Source organism: Trachinotus anak, unplaced genomic scaffold, assembly GCF_046630095.1.
Source record: "Trachinotus anak isolate AG129_WGS33_773 ecotype Australia unplaced genomic scaffold, CSIRO_AGI_Tana_v1 ptg000013l, whole genome shotgun sequence".
Taxonomy (NCBI): Eukaryota; Metazoa; Chordata; class Actinopteri; order Carangiformes; family Carangidae; genus Trachinotus; species Trachinotus anak.
This window is the reverse complement of record NW_027273864.1, coordinates 24,682,863-24,703,854: the sequence shown is the minus strand read 5'-3', so window position 1 is coordinate 24,703,854 and position 20,992 is coordinate 24,682,863. Positions and strand designations below refer to the sequence as shown.

The window sequence follows — 20,992 nt, the reverse complement described above, 5'->3', positions numbered from 1 at the left end:
GAGTGTTAAGGTTTGGTTTGTTCTGGACACAAAGGCGTGATGGTGCAGTGGAGATACTTTCATTGAAGATAGACAGACAGATGGGTGGATGAACTGGCAGGTGAGTTGACAGGTAAGCAAGCAGGTTCAGGAAACAGGTAGCAAATGCAGGAAGCAAGTTTACAGGAAAAAAGTAGGAAACCATTCAGGAACACATGCAGGGACGAAAGCAGACAAACTGACACAGAACAAACTGGGTATATAAAGGTATATAAAGTGTTTGCTGAGAGCTCAAGGGACTGCAGAGATGATGTTCAGTGGAAATAGGTGTGAAGATGGGCAGGGCAGACAGGTGAAGGGGAGATGATGGAGAAACATGGCTTGGGAGGAATGATGAGGAGCCAGAGACGGGGGCTGTGGCAAAGGATCGTGACTCTGGGTCATGCTTCTTCTTTTTTCTGTTTTATAGCAATTGTTAAACATTTTTGAATGCTTCTGGGCATCCCCTAGTAACCATGGTAACACTGTGTTTAACATCACAATGCTATGAACTATGGGTAATTCCCTTAAGCAAGAAATGCAGACTTATGGAAAGTGTGCATAAAGGAACTGAAAATGTCTGCGAGAGAGCCCATGTGCCCTTGGTGGTTATACAGTGGGACAGCCCTAAGCCCTCATGGACTTACAGGGAACTTGCCTCAAGGTCTGTGAGTCCCTGAAGCTGGACCTTGAGATTGGGCCCAGAACCTGCTGTGTGAACAAACCAAACAAATCTGCTTCAAAGAAAGATGCAGTCAGTTAAAATCCTTGTTGCTTTCTTGGGGGATGTGGCTGTGAAAAACCTTGTTGTAAGTCTTACAGGGTTTTGACAGGTTTCTTTCACACTGCAACAATGTTCACCCTCTTTATCTCCCTCTCAGCTCCCTCAGAATGATGATCGTACTCTCCACATGAAGCGGGGGTTGCTGGTTCAACGCCTGGAGCCGGCCGATGCAGGCCTCTACACCTGCACCGGCCAGGAGCACTCCTACAGCCAGGTTCTGGCCCGATACCGCATTCACGTCATCCCCAACCACAGCCTCCACACAGCCCGCTACCAGCAGAACCACAGTCCAAACCATGGGAGGACTGGCCTGGCCGGGGCAGGGGTCACCGGGTTGCTAGGCCAGTCAGGGGCTCCTCATCCACCACCTCAGCTGCCGGGACACAGGAACTCATGGCTACCCCAGCATCCTCAGCAGCTGCCTCTGAGGAGCTACAAAGAGCTGCACTTGGTGGGGACCAACAGCCTGAGCGTGGATGAGTACTGCGAGCAGCTGTGGTACCGCGAGAAACGCCGGCAGCAGAAGCTCCGCACTTTGAAGCTGAAGCAGGAGAGCAGGAAAGCCCGGGTGAGGAGGAACAACCCTCCTGAGATTCCCCTCTAGTCACCTGGAGAACACAGAGACTGTCTACGGACAACAGATCCTGTACATGCAGAGGACAAGGGAGGGTTAAGAAGATTTGCTTTTTGAGCAAATGATGTCAAATAGTAAACAAAGAGAATAGTATATCCTCATCCTGAATATTTTTGACATTTAGACACTACAAAAAAGGAAATAGCAAAGTAGAAAAAGTTATTTGTCTCTGAATTCATATTATTAGCAGTGTCCATTAGTTTTCAACGTACGACAGTGGAGCTCAGAGCTTCAGCTAAAATTGAAAATGTAATTTTTTATTCAAAGTTTGGAAGAAATTCAGCCCAGCATGATGGCATCAGGTGTCTGAATGATAAACCATCACTTTAGAATCACAAAAATCACAAGTATTATTGGTGTATAACACATTTAATCCTGTATATTTATGTCAACATAAACAAAGACGCAGTTAAAAGGGACAAGATGAGGCCTCTAGATATACATCAATGTTTAAAATTTTTAAAATATCCTGCTGGGACTGATCTGAGTTTAAAGGCCCGGAAAAATGTTTTTCTTAATTTGCTTCTTATAGCGAGTGATGGGATCTGCCAAACTGTTTTGTTTTTTTTCAATAAATAGATCTTTATGTTTTTCTCTGAACTCTTCTCATTGGTTTAAAGTGGATGGGGCTCAGTTGAGGAAAAGTGATGTATAGGATTTCCTTGCAGAATTTCACAACATTTTATAGGTTCCATATTGTATAAAGTGATATTTCCATGTCTTTCTTGTTTTTAAAGCAAGTCTAGGTTCTATATTAATACTGTGAAAGTATCAAAGCCTCAGTCCACAGATTAATGCACACAGCCTGTATCCAGAAACTGTGCCTTAAAACGAGTGTCAGGATTTTGCGATGTCACAACAAAGCCGTCACCACTCACAGCCATAGCCCAAACCCCACCCACCTGGGCCCACAGATCTGATTTTATGAAACCACAATCTTGCACTCCTGATGAAAAAGATGAGCTAATTTGGATAATTTAGAAATAAATAGAAACTAATAGTAACTTGTTTCCAAATTTGACTTGACTGTTGCTTATTTGGTTGTGACTATTAAATATAATAGGTCCAAGTTTTCAGGGTTTTTAAAGTTAGTACTTGTTGTGTTACAGAGACCAGTGGCCTGAACTATTTACTTTTACTTTAATGCTTTGACTTTGCTATGAATTTATCAATATTCACACCACAACAACCATTTGCTAGTATGTGCCTTTTCTACCTAAACAATACAACCAGCTCTGCAGTGCACCAATTTCACCAAACAGCTGACAGACAGGTGACAATGTATCAGGATCTCACACACAATTCAGACAGACATTTATCTCTAAATGTCACATATATGAAACGTTTTGCCCAGTTTACTGCTACATATTTAACTGTGTTTAACAAAAACATATAATGTTTTCTACAGGTATTTATGTTTGTTCTGAGAAATAATGCCGATCTACACTGATAAGATCTAGGCTTCATACAAACCTGATGAGTGGGTTAAAGGCCTCGGTGGAAACGCACACATGAAATGGACCTTGCTTGAAAATATATATTATATATATTATGTATAGCTTATTAATTCTGCCATGTAACTAATTATTATTATTATTAAGAACTCTATTTTTGATAGTTTTCTTTCTTCATGTACAAGAATTTAGTACATTTCCTCAGTGTTTATATAAACTTGTGTGCTTTTGATAAGCAAATGTTTTTTAATGTCACAACTCTAATAAGCTTTGAGATCAAGAACTGAGTAATGAAACTGTGTTATACTGTATGTGAATAAGCCACTAAATGACAACTTACATGGAAAATAAAACAAATAAAAATATTCACAGGTTTACATTTTTTGTGCAGTTAGTCACTTACACTTTAGTTTATTTTCCAAAAGTGAAATAACACCCAACCCAATCTGTTTTGAGTTTGTAATATCATTAGAGGCAATTACTATTAATATGACTGCTCCATACTCTCAGGACAAAAACTTAAAAAGAGATTTCTTTGGTTGAATTTGAGGGATGAGACAGTCACCCAGTGAACAAAGTATTGCAGATTTGTTGTGAAAAGACGACACATTATTAGAATCTCTGTATGTCATGGTTAATGGTGTTAGCATGGACTTCAACTTGGTCAAATTAATTGCCACTGTGCACGTACTTAAGTCATGTGCATCACATAATCTTTAGAATGTAATATGTAAAAACTTGTCAACACATTTGAGAGTAAAAGGGCAACACACAGACGTCACGTTCGCCTGGGATCCTGTCTATCTTCATTCTGTATAATCAGGAGAGATGAAAGCAACCAAGCGTGCTGAATAAGGTAATGTAAATACAAGGCCTAATATCAGGGTCGCATTAACTCACAAAGGGTCCCTAGGGTACACCCTGGTTCCTCCCAGGTTGCGTGCATTGTGGTCACATCCTGCAGCTTTTTGTAAACATCACGTACAGAGCACAAGGCAGACTGCACAGAGCAGCTTTGTTTTTATTTTGACTGGGGAAACCAGCCAGTACTCTAGTATGCTGCACTGTTAACTGAACCCAGGTGTTCGTTGTATGTGGTTTATTACTGAATTCAAATGTATTTAGAAATTTAGAAACAGACAAATGTGCAACTATAGAGTGAACTTGCTACCTTTAGAGTCCTGAGGTTGTTCCTTTATCAGGCTGGTTTGTCTGCCTTGATTAATACTGAGCTCAATCAGAAGACAAGGAAATGGCATAGAGAAGTGCAGTTCATCAGTAAGACCCATTTGCAGTCTATGGTAAAACCACGTTAATAGGATATATTTAATTCTGACAAAGGTATTTAAGAATTATTAAATAATAAACAATAAACATTATTATTATTATTATTATTATTATTGTTGTTGTTGTTGTTGTTGTTGTTGTTAGTAGTAGTTGTAGTAGTAGTAGTTGTATAATAAATAAATAAATCTATTTTAAATACATGTAGGAGGAGATAATTGATTCCGGGAGGTGGCAATAAAGTGCAACAACATGAGTACAAACTAAAACACCAGAGAAGCGGACGTCTACAACTGCAGCCAAGTAAACTGTAAACTTCAAGGGAACCTCCTTGAAGATGCGTTACAGGAAATGTACAGTCACCCGATTAAATATCTCATGGAGTTAAAAGAAATAATTTAATAATATTTAATATGGCTTTTTTTTCCTGCCAATTTAACGCTGCATACTCCAGTCCGGTAGGTGGCGCAAGCCGGTTGACAACCGCCAGTCAGACCAGACGAAGAAGAAGAAGACGACGAAGAAGAAGAAGAAGAAGAAGAAGAAGCGTTCAACGACTGCGGGTCGCGTTTGAACGACACTGATGGAAACGCGGTTGATGGGAAAGTAGCCGAAAACTTGAATAACTGTCCGCGGCGGAGGTAAAGAGGCCTTCACACAAATGCATAAAGGTTTACTCCACGTTTGTAGTTTATATTACTCCGGGACGTTGACCAACCTCACCGACTGTCAGTTTGGCTCTCTACTAGCTAAGTTAGTTAGCGGTCGCTAGCTAGCCCGCTCATGCTGACTTGCATGGTTCATTGACTGTGTTTGCTGAGTTTTCCAGTCAGTGTGAGACATTGTTGACTGATTACTAGTTACTCACAGTTAACATCCTGTTCCCACAGTGTCCATTTGTTTCAGTGATCAGCGCGTTTGTTTTTCTGACAAAGTAACTGAAGAAATAATGAAGAAATAATGTTTGGTGTGTGAATTCAGTACCAACAGGTAGGATCCAAGTGGACTGTACACAGGAAGGAATAAACTTGATGGTCTTACATGGCTGCTCCAACGTTACAACAGCCCAGTTTCCTACTGGTGAGTCTATCATAGTATGGTTGTTTACATTTTACATCAAAATATTAAAGTCACAAATTGTTATTACTTGTTGTTATTACACTTCTATGCTCTGTGTGTATGTGTGTAAATCAAAATTTATGTTTGATTCTAGTGATGAGTCTTTCACATGTTGTCTTAATGCTGGCAGCATTATTAGATAGGCTTTGTGATGCAGATTTCTCATTATACTAAATCTCACTTTCATATGTCCCAAAAAAATAAAAATGGAGAAATGCTGTCTTTTCAAATTAAAAGCCCTCAAGTGTTTCAAGAGATGCTGCCACTAAATAGCTGTTCAAAGTTTTATTTGACTCTGCAGCATTTTTGACCAGATATTTTGAAAAATGTTACACATGGCGGGAAATATGGTGATAGTTGATATTATCGGATACCAACTCAAGCCTAATTTAATCTAATATTTATGTATGATGTTGCTTCAGGCAAATCTTAAAGCGGATGCGACCACCAAACCTCTCCCACAGCGATGCCAAGATCTGGTGAAGATCATTGATGACTATCCTGCAAAGGTACTTTCTACTCCTCCAACCCTCTGTCTTGTGTTCACGACCTAATTTACTTGTTGTGAATGGCTGTTTGCTGAGATGACAGATCACTGAGTCAATAATATGGCAATAAAAACTGAATCACAACATTAGCTCCACATGGTGAGAGATTACAGCTCTTGTTATTCTAGAGTTTATTCATTTCCTACTGTACTGTACCGAGTAGCAGCTGTATTCTGAACACTAAACAGTGAAGAGGCATTCTTATTAGTCTCCACATAGTTTTTGCGCAAGCTTATTGGCTAAAAATAGCTGGGAAGGAATGTCATTGGATTTGTATATTGCAGACATAGCACTGCTGTCTTACCCAATGTTTGTCTCTCTTAACTGGACAGTGCAGGACAGGACTGATCTAACCTTTTATGTTTAGTGCTTTTAGTGTGAGCTGCTCGTACTGTGACTTGAGTTTCACTCTGCCCTCAACATGTTGAGTTCTTTGTACTGGAATTTTAAGAAGATGCATAACAAGTTAAGATAAAAGATTAAAGTCGGGGCGGCCTGGTAGTCGAGTGGTTAGGGCGCATACCATTTGGGCGCAAAGACGCTCTTAGCAGGCGGGCACCAGTTCGACTCCCGATCGGTCCGACTCTTTCCTGCATGTCATTCCCCTCTCTACCCCCTTTCCTGTCAGTCTCCACTTAACTATAATAAAGGCATAAAAAGCCCAAAAAATAATAACTTTAAAGATTAAAGTCACACTGTATTTATGCTGTTATTGGGGATGCAGATATCTCAATTATTTGGACTGTTGTATTCAGATGTCAGTTAGCACACACAGTTATCACTTATGCTTGTCATTATTAAAGCACAAAAATAGCTCAGTATATAATAAATAATTGTTCCTCTTGGCATGTGAGGGTGTTACTGTGGACAGTTGAGTGTCTGTTTGAGAGCGTTTCAGTGAGTGACACACAGGTTAAGTGTGAGGCAGCAGGATTACAGTCTGTGTGTGGGTTGCATTGTAGTTTGTAGCTTCAGTACCTGAATTTCCACAGCCAGGCAGTGACCCCAAAGCTGCTCTGGATACAGCACTGATCTATAATCATCTGCAATAAACTTCCACTGCTAACTCCATCAAATTAGCTGATTCATCAGTTTGCTCATGTGTTTGATGTCTGCTTTGCTTTTTGTTGAACAATGTGTGACGTTCTTCAGCAAATGTCAGCTTCATAAACTGATTATTTCCCTGCATGTACACTGTGTTTAATGCTTGTTGTTTCACTGCTTTAGTTCAGAGATTGACAGTAGGCTGAGACAGAGCAGCTGTCCTTCTGAAGTTATCAAAAACGCCACAAGTTCTCACTTAAACCTGATGGACAGTAGACAGATATTTAAGCACGGGACTTGTGTTATCAGAGGCTTCCATAGAGGTGCTTTGATTAACTCATTCCACAATAATGTCTGTGTGTGTCATATGAGTGTCATTTAATTGCAGCTCTGCATTGCACTGTCTCAATCAGTATATATGGTCATTGTCACTCAGTCAACAGTGTGTTATAATGTAATGCTACTTGCCAGTTTCTGATTGCAGTGTGTGTATCTGTGTGTGCTTCCCTTTAGGAGCTGCACTTTATTTTCCCCTGGCTGGTGGAGAGTGTATTTGGCAGCCTGGACGGCATCATCACAGGCTGGAACCTGCGACTCCTGCATTCAAGGAGCAATGAGTACAACATTGTTATGGACTTTCTAAACCCAAGGTAGTTGGTTTGTCTGTGCGTGTTCCATCAGTTTCGTTCTTTGTGTGTTTAAAGAATCAAGTCAAACATTGTTCTTTTTCTTTTCAGTGGGCCAATGATGAAACTCGTGTATAAACTTCAAGCAGAAGAGTACAAATATGAAATACCTGTCAATTATCTCCCGGTAAGAATTTTTTTTTTCTTGTCTTATGTAAATAAATCTGTTTAAGAATTATTTTAAGTAGTGACATTGCCTCTACTCTAATTTCTACCACATTGAGAGTCAACATGCCACCATATCCAAGTATTTAATAAGAAGTTTGTTATTTATACATAGAGGAGGAAGCCTCACTAATCTTCAGTACATATACGACGTTTAAGGTTCAAGCCCTAAAAGCCCATGAAAGGATTTTTACACATCTTCATCTACCCACCACCCCCTTTAAAAGACTTATTGTTGGGTCTAGGGTTTGTGGGTTTTGTCAGTGAACATCTTTGGTCATGTTTTTGATTTTTGAAAATCTGTTGAGCCTGTTCTGAATTTATTAAATAACAAATATGTTTATCAAGTCTTCTGAATATAAATCAGCAGAGAAACTGGTAACACAGATTCACTTACTCATTCAAACATTAACACCAAACGACATCTGTCACACACATAAATGCATAATATCAAAGGAGAATGAAAGAAAAGACAGAAGGGTGAGAAAAAAACTGGTCATTGTAAAATCGTACACATTAATGAGGATGTAACAGGTGGCATGTTACATCCTCATTGGAGCAGAAAAGGTTTTTGAATCTTCAACTTCATTATGTAGCTGGTCAGGTTTGAGGTGTGTCTTTACATCCTCCAGACAGTTTATGAGATGATGAAATGTATTACACTTGAAGAATTGTAACTGGTATATGTTTGGCATAATGTCAAACGTCTCCACCTAAGTTTCAAGCCTGTGTGTCTTAAAGGGTCCTGTGAAGGCCTGCATCCAGGAAGGAGTTCTCCCAGACTGTCCGCTGTTCCACAACAAGCTGCAGTTCCCCCTGTCTGGTCTCCTGACCCTGAACCTCGCTCTTAGTATCCTTTGCAACACAAACACTGATCTTTCTGACAAAACCATGTGCAGACTGTTTTGTTTCCCTGCTCATCTCATTATACTGTATAGTGAAAAGATGCTTAGTTCAGCAAAGTTCATTGCTCACTTGACGAGCTGCAACTAACATTTTTTAAAATCAGTTAATTTTTTTTATTTTTAGGGTGGAATTTGAAAAAAAAAAAACTTTCCAGTCTTAAATGTCTTGTCTTTTTTTCTGACCCTAAGTCCAAATCCTAAAGGTGTTCTGTTGTATGACAAGGTAAAGCAGCAAATCCTCCCATTAGAGAGGCTGTAACCAGAGAATGTCAAGCATTTTTTTCACAATAAATGACAGAAATGACCAAATATCAATTATCAAATAGTTGCAGATATGTTTACAATTAATCGATGAACTGAGCTTCAACTCTAATCAGTCATGTAGTTTGTTCTAAGAAGCTGCAGGTTTGTATTTTGATTTTGTAACAAAGTACTCACTGTGAGACAGCTTTAAGGCACCAGTTGTAATTCTAAAGTGCAAGGGGAATAATGGACTTTACATCATTGAGCAGTGAAGTTATTCCTTAACCTCCTGCAGATCCATTTGAATTCTTCATGTTCAATTTTGCCTCCTGTCTCATCATGCCAAAGGTGAGTTTGCCAAAGTGTGTTCTGTCTTAGTGGTGTACCATGAAAATGTTGCATTTTGTCCTCTAAAGCTTGTACACAGAAAATTATTAAGATAAGTTAATAAGAAATAACTTTATTTAACATATGACTGGTTGTTATTGTTAGAAATGAGAGAATTAAACGGTACTCTGTTTTCAGACTTACCCCCAAGGCCAACATGGATGCTCCACAGACAGCGCCTACTTTGTGTTGGTGGACACTTATCTGAAATACTTCCTCCCCAGTGAAGGAAGTGTGCCTCCTTCTCCTTTCTCTGACTCCAGAGGCTCTGTCACTGCACCTTCGCCAAGGTATTTATAGCAAGAAAGGATTAGTAGTCTGAAGATCTGAGCGAGATCAATTCAAAGTTAGGACGCTGTTTTCATCTACTGCATTTAAATTAATGGAGAAAATCCAGGTGGAGATTGACTGACTGATTGAAACAGCACATCAACAAAATTCATTCTGTCAAAATCTCTGAAATTCTGCTCTCTACCTGTCTTAAATTCAACAGATCTTCCAGCGTTCCCTTTGCTGGTTATGGTGTTCACAGCCCCAGTCTCCTGAAACATCACATATTCCATCAGCCCTCTGTTAATGCAGACCCCGCAGCCCAGGAAATCTGGAGGTCTGAAACCCTGTTACAGGTGAGGCACAAATCTATCTGTGGGTTACTGTGATTCAACATGTACAGGAGTTTGACATTTTGTAATATGTTGTATTTATAAATGTAACTGTCGGTGGGTTTTGTATCTAAGAGCTAGAAAAAAGTTCTTGGACTGAAAATATTTTGAACATGTATTAAATAACTGAACATGTATTGATTCCTTTTCCTCAGATGTTTGTGGAGATCTGGCTCCATCACTACTCCCTGGCGATGTACCAGAAGTTGCAGTCTCCTCAGGTGAAGGTAGGAGAACAGGGAACATGTCCCATACCCCCCTCCTCTCCCTATCCCTCCCCTCTCTCCTTTGCACTGCAGCGTCGCACGGCTGGCTGTTGACTGGCTGACCACAGTCCTCCCTCACGTTTCCACCATCTCTGTCCCGTCTTGGAGCAAGCCCAGGGTGGGAAAGTGGGGCTGGCCAGCAGCTCTGTGGTGTCAGCCACCTGGGCACCTGACCAGCTACAGTTTGGAAGTCCTACTCAAAAACTGTTGGCAAAATTGTGCATGGGCTGAGTTTTAAGATATGCCAGCCACTGTGGCTGGTAAATACCAAAAACACCCTGAGCAGGCTGGGGTGAAGTTGTCCATAAACTTAGAAAATTACTTAAGGATTGAGAAAATTTATTGTTCAACAGTATTGGAGGACAACTTCACCCACAACTCTCTGTGTTCACACTGCATGCAGGTATATTTCTGTGTAGCAGCAGGGTTGTTAACGATGAGCAGCGTATAGAACAGCAGCACATGATTTCCTCTTGATGAATGCAGCTGTTGAAAACTGCTTCTAGTTTGCACTGAATAGTATCTTGAGCTCCTTGCAGTGTGAATGCACATCAAGCGTTCCTGTTCCCCACATTGAAAGCATCTGATTCTCTGGTTTACATTTGAAGTATGTTTTTTTTTTTTTTTAAATCCTGTTTAGTATGTGTAGCATATGAGTAGCTGCAGAGTAAAACTACTGCATTAGGTGACTTGGCATGTGTTCCTGGTATTAGTGCTTTTGCTTTCTTTCATGTCCTGTGCATGCTGCATGTCCATGTCACAAGTGTTGGTTTTGTTGGTATGTTCTGTGTGCGGTTGCATGTGAAACAGCAACATAAAGTCACAACATGGTGAATGTTTTTGGAGACTCTGCAGAGGGTTCACAGTAAATAAGTGGATCCCATCAAAACAGGGGGCTTCAAACATTTTTATGTCAAGGATCTCCAGGCAGAGATCGACCACTGCCTGTAGTGGTAGTTTTTTTTTCTTCTTTTTTTATCTCAGGGAGCTTAAACAAAATTGAGGCTTTGAAATGTTTGTTCTTACAGCTCTGGTATATAAAGATGGACTTGAATAACTCAGATCTCCATGTTAAATATTCTTAAATTTGAAACAAGAGCGTAAAATGAAAAAACAAGAAGCTGATCTAAACAACATCCAAGTATCTCATTAGACCTTCACGGTTTGTCCATATAGAGCATCCCATCTGTTTCTTATTGAAAGGAAATGCAGTATATTGTGCTACACAGAGAAAAGGCGCAGAGTGTGTGGAAACTGTAATCGCAACACTGCAGAATTTATTCATAGATTAACTATGTTAAAGCTGCAGTGCATCAAATAAATGACAACATTCAGTTTCCAAATCTGAAATGTAGTGACGATCATGTGATGATAATAATGTTCAATATACAGGTTGCCCATTCTTCAAAAGCATTCACAGTGAGACTTTATGCTGGTGTTGTTTGTTCCCTTTACCTGTATTGTACATACAATATGTAGAATGAGGCCCTGTACTTACTTACTGAATGCTTTGACCCTCAGCTGTATAGATCGCACGGTCAGTTTGATACAGAGATGCAGAACCATCTGGTTTAGCTGCCAAGCAACACTGTTTCCTCAGTATTTATGTCGCAGTATTTTTGTCTGTAGTTACCTCACATAATGGAGTGCTTATTGCTTAGGTAAGCTTAGGGCTGCAGCCAACAGTTATTTTCAATATTGATACTGTTATTTTCTCAGGTCTAATAAATATCAAAAATAAACAGTAAAAATCTACAGCTTTACTACAGAGTCAGAGGAAGGAGAATTAGCAAATTTAGACTTGGACTGATACTTGATTATATCAAATATTGTGAAATTTCCTGCCACATGCAGGTATTTTTCACAATAGCAGATTTATTTTGATTCCTTTTTAATTTTAATTTAATTTCCTTTTGCATATTTTCGCAGTCTGTCCTGCTCCTGAGGCCAACTCTCATTTCACTGCTTCACTTTGTACATTGTACCTTGGCATGTGACCAATACAACTTTGAGCTGCTGTTAAGTGGCAGCATCACTTACACCAAAAAACTTAAATACAATCATATAAATACCGCCCCCCCGCGATAATATTATATATATTTGGACAGGACTGTATGGAGATACTAACTTCCTACCTCCATTACTGCTCCATAAGGCTGCGCAGGAAACAGAAGTAGGCCTCCAATCGCTTGTGTAACATGTTGACCACTGTCCTGCATCATAAACAGAGTTTTTGTCAAGTGATCAGCTCTTTAAAACATATTAACCACTGTGCTGAGTTATTGTGTTGTGTCATGTGTACATCCTGAGTGGGGAGTGGACTTGAACAGCAAGATTTTGGCCAAGATGATTTTAGCTTCGATGCCCCAGTGAGATATGTTCGTAGTTCTAAAGAAAAGATTTAATGAGATTGTCTTACTGTTGGATGCCATCAGATCTTAATTCAAATTTAAAGCAGACTTTGTTTAGTACAGATCAAGTAACCAGATGACAAAACACAGTATTTTCTGTATATTGTCCCTCCATTAACACAGTTTGATTGTTGATTAATTTTTTGCACTTATGATGGAGGAAAACAAAATCTTCAGTTTTGAGTTCACTCTGTTGATGATGTTTAACATAAGGGATGGGAATAATTCAAACTGGTATCCAGATTCTGTGTAGATGTTGATTATGTCCATCTGGATACATTGTGGAGTGTTGAAAAACACAGAAACAGATATATTTTTTGTAGTCAGTGTTTTATTTTGAGACATGTGGATGTGCTCATCCAGTCACTCCTGTCCGGGTTGATGTTGATAACAGCCAGCAGATTAGAACCGATGCATTTTCACACAGTCTTCAACAATAGCTGTGCTGTCATTGCTGCAGATCTTTGTTGCCTCACTGAGAAGCACAAGAGCATTACAACTCAGTCAATGGACAGAAATATTTCCATTATAAACAGCGTCCTTTGACAAATGCACCAGTTTGATCATGTGTGAAATGATTCCCATCCCTTCCACCATGTAATCCCTGTGTCTGGAGTGTACGAAAGGCCTCTGCATCGTTCCCCAGCAATTAAAAAGCGTTGTGTTTCCACAGTCAATATTTTATTTTTGTTTGTCTCCTCTCCTGTTTTCTGCTCCTTTCCTCCTGAATGTTTTTGGCCAATTGTTTCTGTCTGGTTGCACTCTCCTTTTCTCCTGTTCTCATGTTGACCTTCCTCCTGCCACCTTCTCTTTCCTTCCTCACCCTCCCTTTATTGTCACTTCTCCCCTTCTTCTCTCTTCATTGTTGTTCCTCCTCCACCCTCTGTCGTTGTCTTTGCTCTTCCTCATCTTCCTCTCCCCCCTGGTGGTTACGGGTGAACAGCTGGCGCTGCTGCAGTACCGCCTCAGTATGTCCAGCATGCCGTGCCAACCCCACGCCCCACCAGGCTCTGGGACCCTCCACACCTACCAAGTACTTTTACCTTTTCATTCACCCCCGCCCCTCTGGGGCCTCCTGGAGGTAAACCTCACTCAGTTAAGGTGACAGTCAAGGGTACTTCTCTCTTGTTTACAATCATGGTGAGACATTGTCCCTCCAATCACCAGCCTGATGCTCACAGATATTAGCTGAGGCTGATTAGTTTGCATGCTTTATCCTGTTTCTGCAGATAACTAGCCATTATGTGAATGTTTGAGCTTTTCGAAAAACAGCTAGTGAAAAGGTGAAAGTGGTTGGTGAATTGTGATGTACAATATATTGTCACCCAATACTCAAACGATAAGACAGTCACGACTAAAAAATGGCAGTAGTTCCCCACTTGTTTTGGCCTACTTTTATAACCTAAGGTTAAGGATTAGTCTCCTTTTTAAACATGCTTGACTTAATTTGTCAGATTTTAGGACTTTCCGTTGAAATCCACAAGTTTGGTCTTGACCTACAATTTGAGAAACTAAAGATTAGGTCATTGGACCTGTTGTCTATGATGAGCCAACAGAAAATCTTTGAGTATGACTGTAAATTGTGAATTTCTACAGAGAAGTATCCTTGACAGAAGATGTAATCCTGGAATGAAGCTTTGAATGTTTGAGCAGATTTTTACTGGTTTGGGTGTGGTTCTCTTTAGCTGTGTGTTTTTAAAGGCATGCTTCTTGCACTATGTCTGGTGTGCTTTGTTGCTCTACATGTTTATGTGGTTGATAAATGTTTCTTTCTATTGACACTATTGCTGTTATGTAAAGCAAAAGATACTACTACATTTGAAACATCCTTATTTTACATGCCAGTTATGAAATCATTTCATAATCAAAATGCCTAAATTCATATACAAAGTACTGCACAGTACTGCAGGCATTATTCAGACAATATTTGACAAAGCAGCTTTGCTGTAATCAGGTGAAAGAGCATCGAGGTCCCACTTTTCATTCTGTTTTCCACAGAGTAATTTATTAAAATGTAAATTCAATCTTACATTTTAACGAGTCCCAGTTATGCTGAAGTGCCAAGCTCTAAATGAATGAGTAACAGAGCTTTATTTGTAAAATACTGAATCATTTCTTAGTCTGACCTAGTTTTACAATGTCCACTGAGAAAAACTTTTAAAATTATTATTTTGGGGCTAAATTTGGTTATAACTACACAGAAATGAGTGTCACTACCATGTGTGACACGCTGACATGCTGTGCAAAAGGTTAGGATTAAATGGGGGGAGAAAAAAAAAGACAATAGAGCAGTGATCCCCAACCTATGGGCTGGGGGCCCACAAGGTATTGCAAGATGGCCAACAAATCATTTGGAGTACATTTGCAGGAAGAGCTGGCCAGACCATGTCATACACTTGTTAAAACTGGACTATCAAAGTAGATAGCTGGTTAGCAACAGGAAGAATTAAAAGGAAAGAGTCAAGAGACAGATGGAGAATCAGCGAGTGATCTACCCAGTCAAATAAAAACATTTAATTGAGCTTCCCCTGCTTTCAGTTTAATCCTGAATGTTTGATCATTATCATTAAAATAAAAAAGTGCTCTGAGAACGTATTATTTGGTGTATGTGGGCCCCGAACATGTTTGAGATTTACATGTGGGCCATGAGTTGGAAAAGGTTGGGAACCACTGGAACAGAGAAAAATCACAATAAACTCCACAGTAAAGTCAGTAAAAATGCTCGGATGAAACACCCAGATCTGTTGTTGAATGTCAGCAGCGGTTCAGTCTAAAGTGTTTTTACAGTTTGGGACCTCTGTGCTCTATCATAAAGAAAGAGCTCTGAGCCTTTGATGATTGTTTGGCTGCTTTATTGAACTGCAATGCATTATGATTGGCTGCTTTTGGAAACGGGAGCTGAGATGGTGGGGGTGTTGTGTATTTGTGGAGCACTCTGTAACCGGTTGTCTTTTCAGGAGCCCTTCACCCCGACAGAAGAGCACGTGCTGGTGGTGCGTCTCCTGGTGAAACATCTGCACGCCTTCTCCAACAGCCTTAAGCCTGAGCAGCTGTCCTCCTCGCCCTCAGCCCACTCACACACTCACACCAGCCCCCTGGAGGAGTTTAAGAGGTTGGCTTCACTACACTTCCATCAAACATGTTAAATGCTACAAGTCTCTGTTAATGCCTAATTAATGATTGGAAACTGCTTCATGTCCCTCTCTCCTACAGAGTGGTGGTGCAGCGGTTTGTTCAGCAGAAACTGTACCTGTTTCTTCAACACTGCTTCAGTCACTGGCCTCTAGATGCCTCTTTCAGAGCAGTAGGTCTCACTTACCCTAACAAAATTTTTCATTTTTAACCAAGGGGCTTTCAGGTCTAACGTCTGAATTCGCAGTAAGAGCTTGTGGTTTGGTTCCTCTTTCACTGGCAGTTTGGTTCTGCTGAGACCAGTGAGAATTTTAAACCAGTGCCTTCTTTTTTCTCCTTTAGCCATTTAGATGCAACATTACATCCATAAGTGAGTTGAGAGTTATGCCTTCTAACTAGTGAATAGTTTGTTTCACGTATAAAGCTGTTGAAACAGACTTTGGTTGAGCATTTGGTTTCTTGGTAAGAGGGTGTGTCATCTGTGTGTTCAGGTGTTAGAGACGTGGCTGAGCTACATCCAGCCATGGAGATACACAGGGGAGAAGACCAATCCTCAGCCAGACCAAAACAGAACAGTACCTGAGAAATGGTGAGTCTCACGGCTTCAATCAATTGTCTTTTTTACATGTTGACCCACATTTCCAAGAAATATGGCTGTAATGTCACTTTTATGAAATGAGACATCCTATAAAATGATTGACTGCAGTAAGTAAAGTTGGTACTGTCACTTGCTCTTTTGCAGGGAGTCTTTTGTTCAGGAGAACCTGCTCATGTACACGAAGCTCTTCCAGGTCTTTTTGAACAGAGCGGTAAGAACAGATCTGGTCAACGCCAAAAATGCACTGATGGTCTTCCGGGTGGCAAAAGTCTTCGCTCAGCCAGACCTTGCAGAGATGATCCAGAAAGGTGAGGATGTGAATTTATTAAAGATGATAAAACAGGAAAAAATGCTCATCCTGTATCATGGTAAAATGTGAAATTCATACTTAATTGGTATAGAGAGTATCATTTGTCTCAGTTTTCTAGCTACAGGTTTCCACTGGTGCTCCATTAATAAAAGGAAAACAGAGGTACCTGGGATATATAAACTAACAAAAACTAATCCAGTCATCTGTCTGCAGGTGAGCAGTTGTTTCTGGAGCCTGAGCATGTCCTCCACCACCGTCAGCCCCGTGGCTACCTGACACCGACCCAAGGAGGCAGCTACCTGTCGTCACGGCAGAAGGTGGTGACAGACATGGTGTTCAGGGTGAAGAGCCATGTCTATGCCCTGGAAGGCCAGGACTGTCAGTACAAACAGATGTTCGGCACTGAGCTAAGAGGAGCAGTAAGTTAGTTTGTCATCATAGGGGATTTTCATTTTAGATTTAAGTCAGGTCAATATATTAGCACCCAGAAGCTTCTCCTTTAGTCACAAACCCAGTGTAGTGGCGCATAGTTTGACTTCATCGTAACACAGTGGGAAGTTGTACTGAAAATACCAGATGTTGTGGCTGAAAATCTCAGTTTCCTGTTGATTTTGCAGGTGATGAAGTTGATCCAGATCATTGCACAAGCCAGACAGACAGCCAAGAGGATATCAGACCACTCCAGTGAGGTGGCAGCCAATACCTCATTCCTGTCCTGGTTTGGGCTGGGCTCTTCAGACCTCAACAACACCTTCTCTGGGGCGGAGCCAGAGGAGAGTGGTGAATGTCTGAAAAAGACCCACGAGTTTCTGGAAAGGGCTTTGGAGAACCTGTGTCAAATCTTCAAGGTCAGATTACTTTGTTGCTCAGGCTTTTTTCCTGTGTTTTATTCCCTCCTAATAAGCATTTCGTTCAGAGAATATATTTTATTGGCATATTTAAATGTGATATACATGTGATGTACAGGTTCATCTTAATTTTAGAAAATCAAGAACAGTCACTGTTTTCAATGTGTTTAGTCCTAGAAATCAAAGAATTGGCCACATTTTGGTTCATACTAGCAGCATGGCTCTGTGGATGCTTGTTTGACCATTTCTGTCTGAAATATCTCAACAACTACTTGATGAATTTTTGTGAAATTTGGTGAAGATATTCATGGGCACTAGAGGATGTGTCCTTATGACTTTGGTAATCCTCTGACTTTTCCTGTAGTGCCACCATGAGGTTGATATTTGTGGTTTTGAGTGAAATGTCTCAACAACATAAAATGTGATACAGACATTCATGTCTAATAAATTTGGTGACTTTTCATCTAAACCCATCCACAGGGCAAAATATTTTTTTAGTTTATTAATAAAAACCTGTAAAACTAATGATGTTGCCATCAGCCCCAGCTGATGTTTGCAACCTAAGACCCATCTGCAGTGTATTATCTGTTGTTTTTGCCAGCAGAAAATGTTGGAGATTAACTTTTCACAGACTCATTCATGTAAAATCATTCTGACTGTGGGTTAATTTTATGTCGCTTTGTTTTGTAGCTGACCCAGGGGCAGCTGACTCAGCTCATATCAAACCTGGGTTCTTCCCAGGACGACGGCAATGGCAAGCAGCTGCCCGACTGCATCCAGGGGGAGAACGGACTTATTCTAACCGACCTGGGCAGGAGGCAGGTCAGTATTTCAAATGACTGTACGTGAGGAAGGAATGCATAAGAGCTGTGGGCCAAGCAGCAACCACTGAGATCCTGACACTGTGTGTGTGTGTGTGTGTGTGTGTGTGTGTGTGTGTGTGTGTGTGTGTGTGCGCAGATCATAAATGGACTGCGCAGGTTTGACATCCAGTATCAAGGAGACCCGGAGCTCCAGCCCATTCGGAGCTATGAGAACGCCCTGCTGGTCAGGCTGTTCTACAGGATCTCTTCTCTGGTTAATGAGAGGGTGAGTGATACCAGCAAAGTTTGTCATCACAACTGCATTTGTTTAAATTTGTCAAAAACACAGTTTAACAAGTTAGCTCTGTGGCATTTTTGCATTTGCTTTTACTATAATCAGTATTTTTATATTAAGAATGTATCACTTGACTGTAGATTGCTCATAGTGACGTGTTTCAGTTCTCAGCTCTACCAGTGTTTCAGCATCTTTCAGTTCATTGTGTTGGTCCAGTCTTGCTGCTGCAGCTGCCGTCAGTGGTACACATAAAGATGGAAGCTTGCCACACATTAAACTTCAATAATTATATGACCAATGTTTCAACCACCCCTGTGCTGTATCTCAAATCACATACTTCCATTCACATGTACTACTTTGAGTACATAAGTGTGTTTACATTGACAAGAATGATAACATGCAGTGAACTGTAAGTGCATGGATGGTAAAAGGTCAAAAAGTTGAATGTAAAACAATGGAAACTTGTCAACCTCAACGGTTGCCATCTTGGCTAGGTTGCGGAAGGCAGGCGGACACGTGAGCAGTGCAGAATATACTTTAAAACGTGCATTTTGAAGTGAGCAAAGCAGTCTGCAGGCAGGCGACAATCTCGGTCACATGTGATCATCATTTCCGATGACACAGCACTGCTCTTTCTGGCCTTGGATACACACATTTCACACCTGGCGTAAGTCCATCATCAATAACATCACCACCAATCAGCAAGCGTACATCAGAGTTAACCACTGAACAGTGTAACTTTCTATCTTCTATTGATAAATGTAGCACAGCAATGATTGATGTAACCACTGAATAACCTGTCACTGTAATTATACCTCAGAGATGTTCATATACTTTTCTCTCCCGTCCTCCCACAGTTCCGGGGTCATATGAATGCACTCTGCTCAAGGCCAGACTTCCTGGGTCGCCTGGGTCGTCACTACTTGACAGATCCCGATTGCACCACGAAACTAAAGCATAGCCCAATATCCCAGCGGGGATTAGAGAGGAACCGCCAGCCGAGGCTGAGCCTGCGCCTGCTGGCCAGCTACAAGACGATACTGCTGCTGCTGCTCTTCTACATTTTTGGAGCCCTCCTGTCATTTGGTCCCATATCCAGCACTCTGGTCATCCTCGCAGGGGGGTTCCTGTACGGACTCATGATGACATTGTTTGGAGACAAACTGAAAACACACTAGCAGAGCGAAGAGGTTCCTACACATCTGTAAAAATACACATGATAAATTTGGTCAAATCCAGCTTTAAATGTTTTGCAAAAATGCGTGAACACTAATGAAGTAAGTGTTGATTGGTCCCATGTTTTATATGATGAATAACATACTCAGCTATTGATCAAGAGCAACTAACAATTACTTTCATAATTGATTACGTTACCAGTTGTTTGTACTGTATAACATCAGTAAACAGTTTAAAAATGCCCATTACAACTGCCCATTACAAAGCCAAATGTGATGCAACAATTTACTGTGAAGTAAAAGCAATTTAAAGCAGCAGTAGTAACATTTAACTAACTTAACCAGGTCAATGTTTGGTTCTTTTAGTTCACTTAAATGATTAATTAGTTGCCAATAAAGTTTAATTCAGTTGACTAATTGATTAACCAAGTAATCATTGCAGCTGTATATTGATCCTTCTAAAGAAATATAATAGTATGTCTTATACCACAGTGACATCACTAAAGAATATAAGGCCAAATTATCTGTATTACTAAACATAGAAGAAATTTGAAAGATATGCAGGGTTTTCTTAAAGGACAGTAATTTGAAATGAGAGATGTGTAGGAATCATGTCCGCAGCAGAGTGAAAATGAACTGGCAGCTCCTTTGTTGTTGCTTTAGACATGACTGCTTTACTGTTAAAGATGCGGCTCATACATGGATGATAACCTTGTAAATAAATACAGTGTTCCTGCTGTTTGTAAAGCAGTTTTTTTTAACAAGCATCTGAAAGCAGGTGCCATTCTAAACATTTTAAGTTTGCTGATTGATTGAACTGACTATTTTTCTCAGTGAAAGCAGAATGTGTTTTTTGTCCAACAGGCTCAATAAACTATTTGCACTCGTTTGTACTTTTGTGGCCTAATTTGTTTATGGGAAATGAAGACAAGCATTTAAGCTAAATTATAGGTATGACAATTGTTTTTCATTTATTGTTGCAGACATTGTTTGATAATTCACCAAATTAAGGTTCTTATTTTTTTTTTCAATCAAACAGTCAATCTTTGTATAGCACCTCTAATACAGGTTATAGTGCTTCACAGATGACTGAGAAGCTGAAAATAATTAATGTACAGTAAAACAACAGTAAAAAGGTAATGAAACTAAAATTCATAGAAAAATAAAAAACTTAGATTAGACTAAGAGTGGCTGAAATACAATGACAAAATCAAGGAGAGG

At 40.2% G+C, this 20,992-nt stretch overlaps 2 protein-coding genes across 4 annotated transcripts in view; both read left to right on the top strand.

Annotated features, from left to right (window-relative positions):
• LOC139630556 (semaphorin-3D) overlaps positions 1–3,267 on the top strand; it is a 99,175-nt gene extending 95,908 nt beyond the window's left edge. Inside the window, exon 18 of the mRNA XM_071494122.1 lies at positions 900–3,267. Within this exon, the coding sequence (XP_071350223.1) occupies positions 900–1,406 (507 nt within the window). The 3' untranslated portion in view covers positions 1,407–3,267. The remainder of the gene's footprint in view (positions 1–899) is intronic.
• A 1,390-nt stretch (positions 3,268–4,657) lies between these two features.
• On the top strand, positions 4,658–20,664 carry smpd4 (sphingomyelin phosphodiesterase 4). Of its 3 annotated transcripts, none has more exons than XM_071494039.1 (20): positions 4,658–4,815; positions 5,156–5,254; positions 5,716–5,802; positions 7,399–7,535; positions 7,623–7,698; positions 8,478–8,586; positions 9,180–9,232; positions 9,410–9,561; positions 9,765–9,897; positions 10,089–10,160; positions 13,554–13,643; positions 15,568–15,722; positions 15,824–15,914; positions 16,234–16,331; positions 16,485–16,648; positions 16,864–17,069; positions 17,268–17,498; positions 18,189–18,320; positions 18,459–18,587; positions 19,454–20,664. In XM_071494039.1, exons 2-20 carry the CDS (start codon positions 5,216–5,218, stop codon positions 19,772–19,774), a joined length of 2,475 nt encoding a protein of 824 aa, XP_071350140.1. In that variant the 5' UTR covers positions 4,658–4,815; positions 5,156–5,215; the 3' UTR covers positions 19,775–20,664. The 3 variants fall into 3 exon arrangements, with proteins under 3 accessions (XP_071350140.1, XP_071350139.1, XP_071350141.1); XM_071494038.1 differs by having other exon boundaries at positions 13,554–13,691; XM_071494040.1 differs by lacking the exon at positions 13,554–13,643.
• Positions 20,665–20,992: the final 328 nt, after the last annotated feature.

What these genes read in the sequence shown, in the direction of transcription:
- smpd4 (XM_071494038.1), top strand. Translation starts at nt 5,216, where the DNA reads ATGGCTGCTCCAACGTTACAACAGCCCAGTTTCCTACTG. An exon ending in ACCTGTGTCAAATCTTCAAG is followed by an intron (nt 17,499 to 18,188) that starts GTCAGATTACTT and finishes TTTGTTTTGTAG; the next exon opens with CTGACCCAGGGGCAGCTGAC. An exon ending in CCGACCTGGGCAGGAGGCAG is followed by an intron (nt 18,321 to 18,458) that starts GTCAGTATTTCA and finishes GTGTGTGCGCAG; the next exon opens with ATCATAAATGGACTGCGCAG.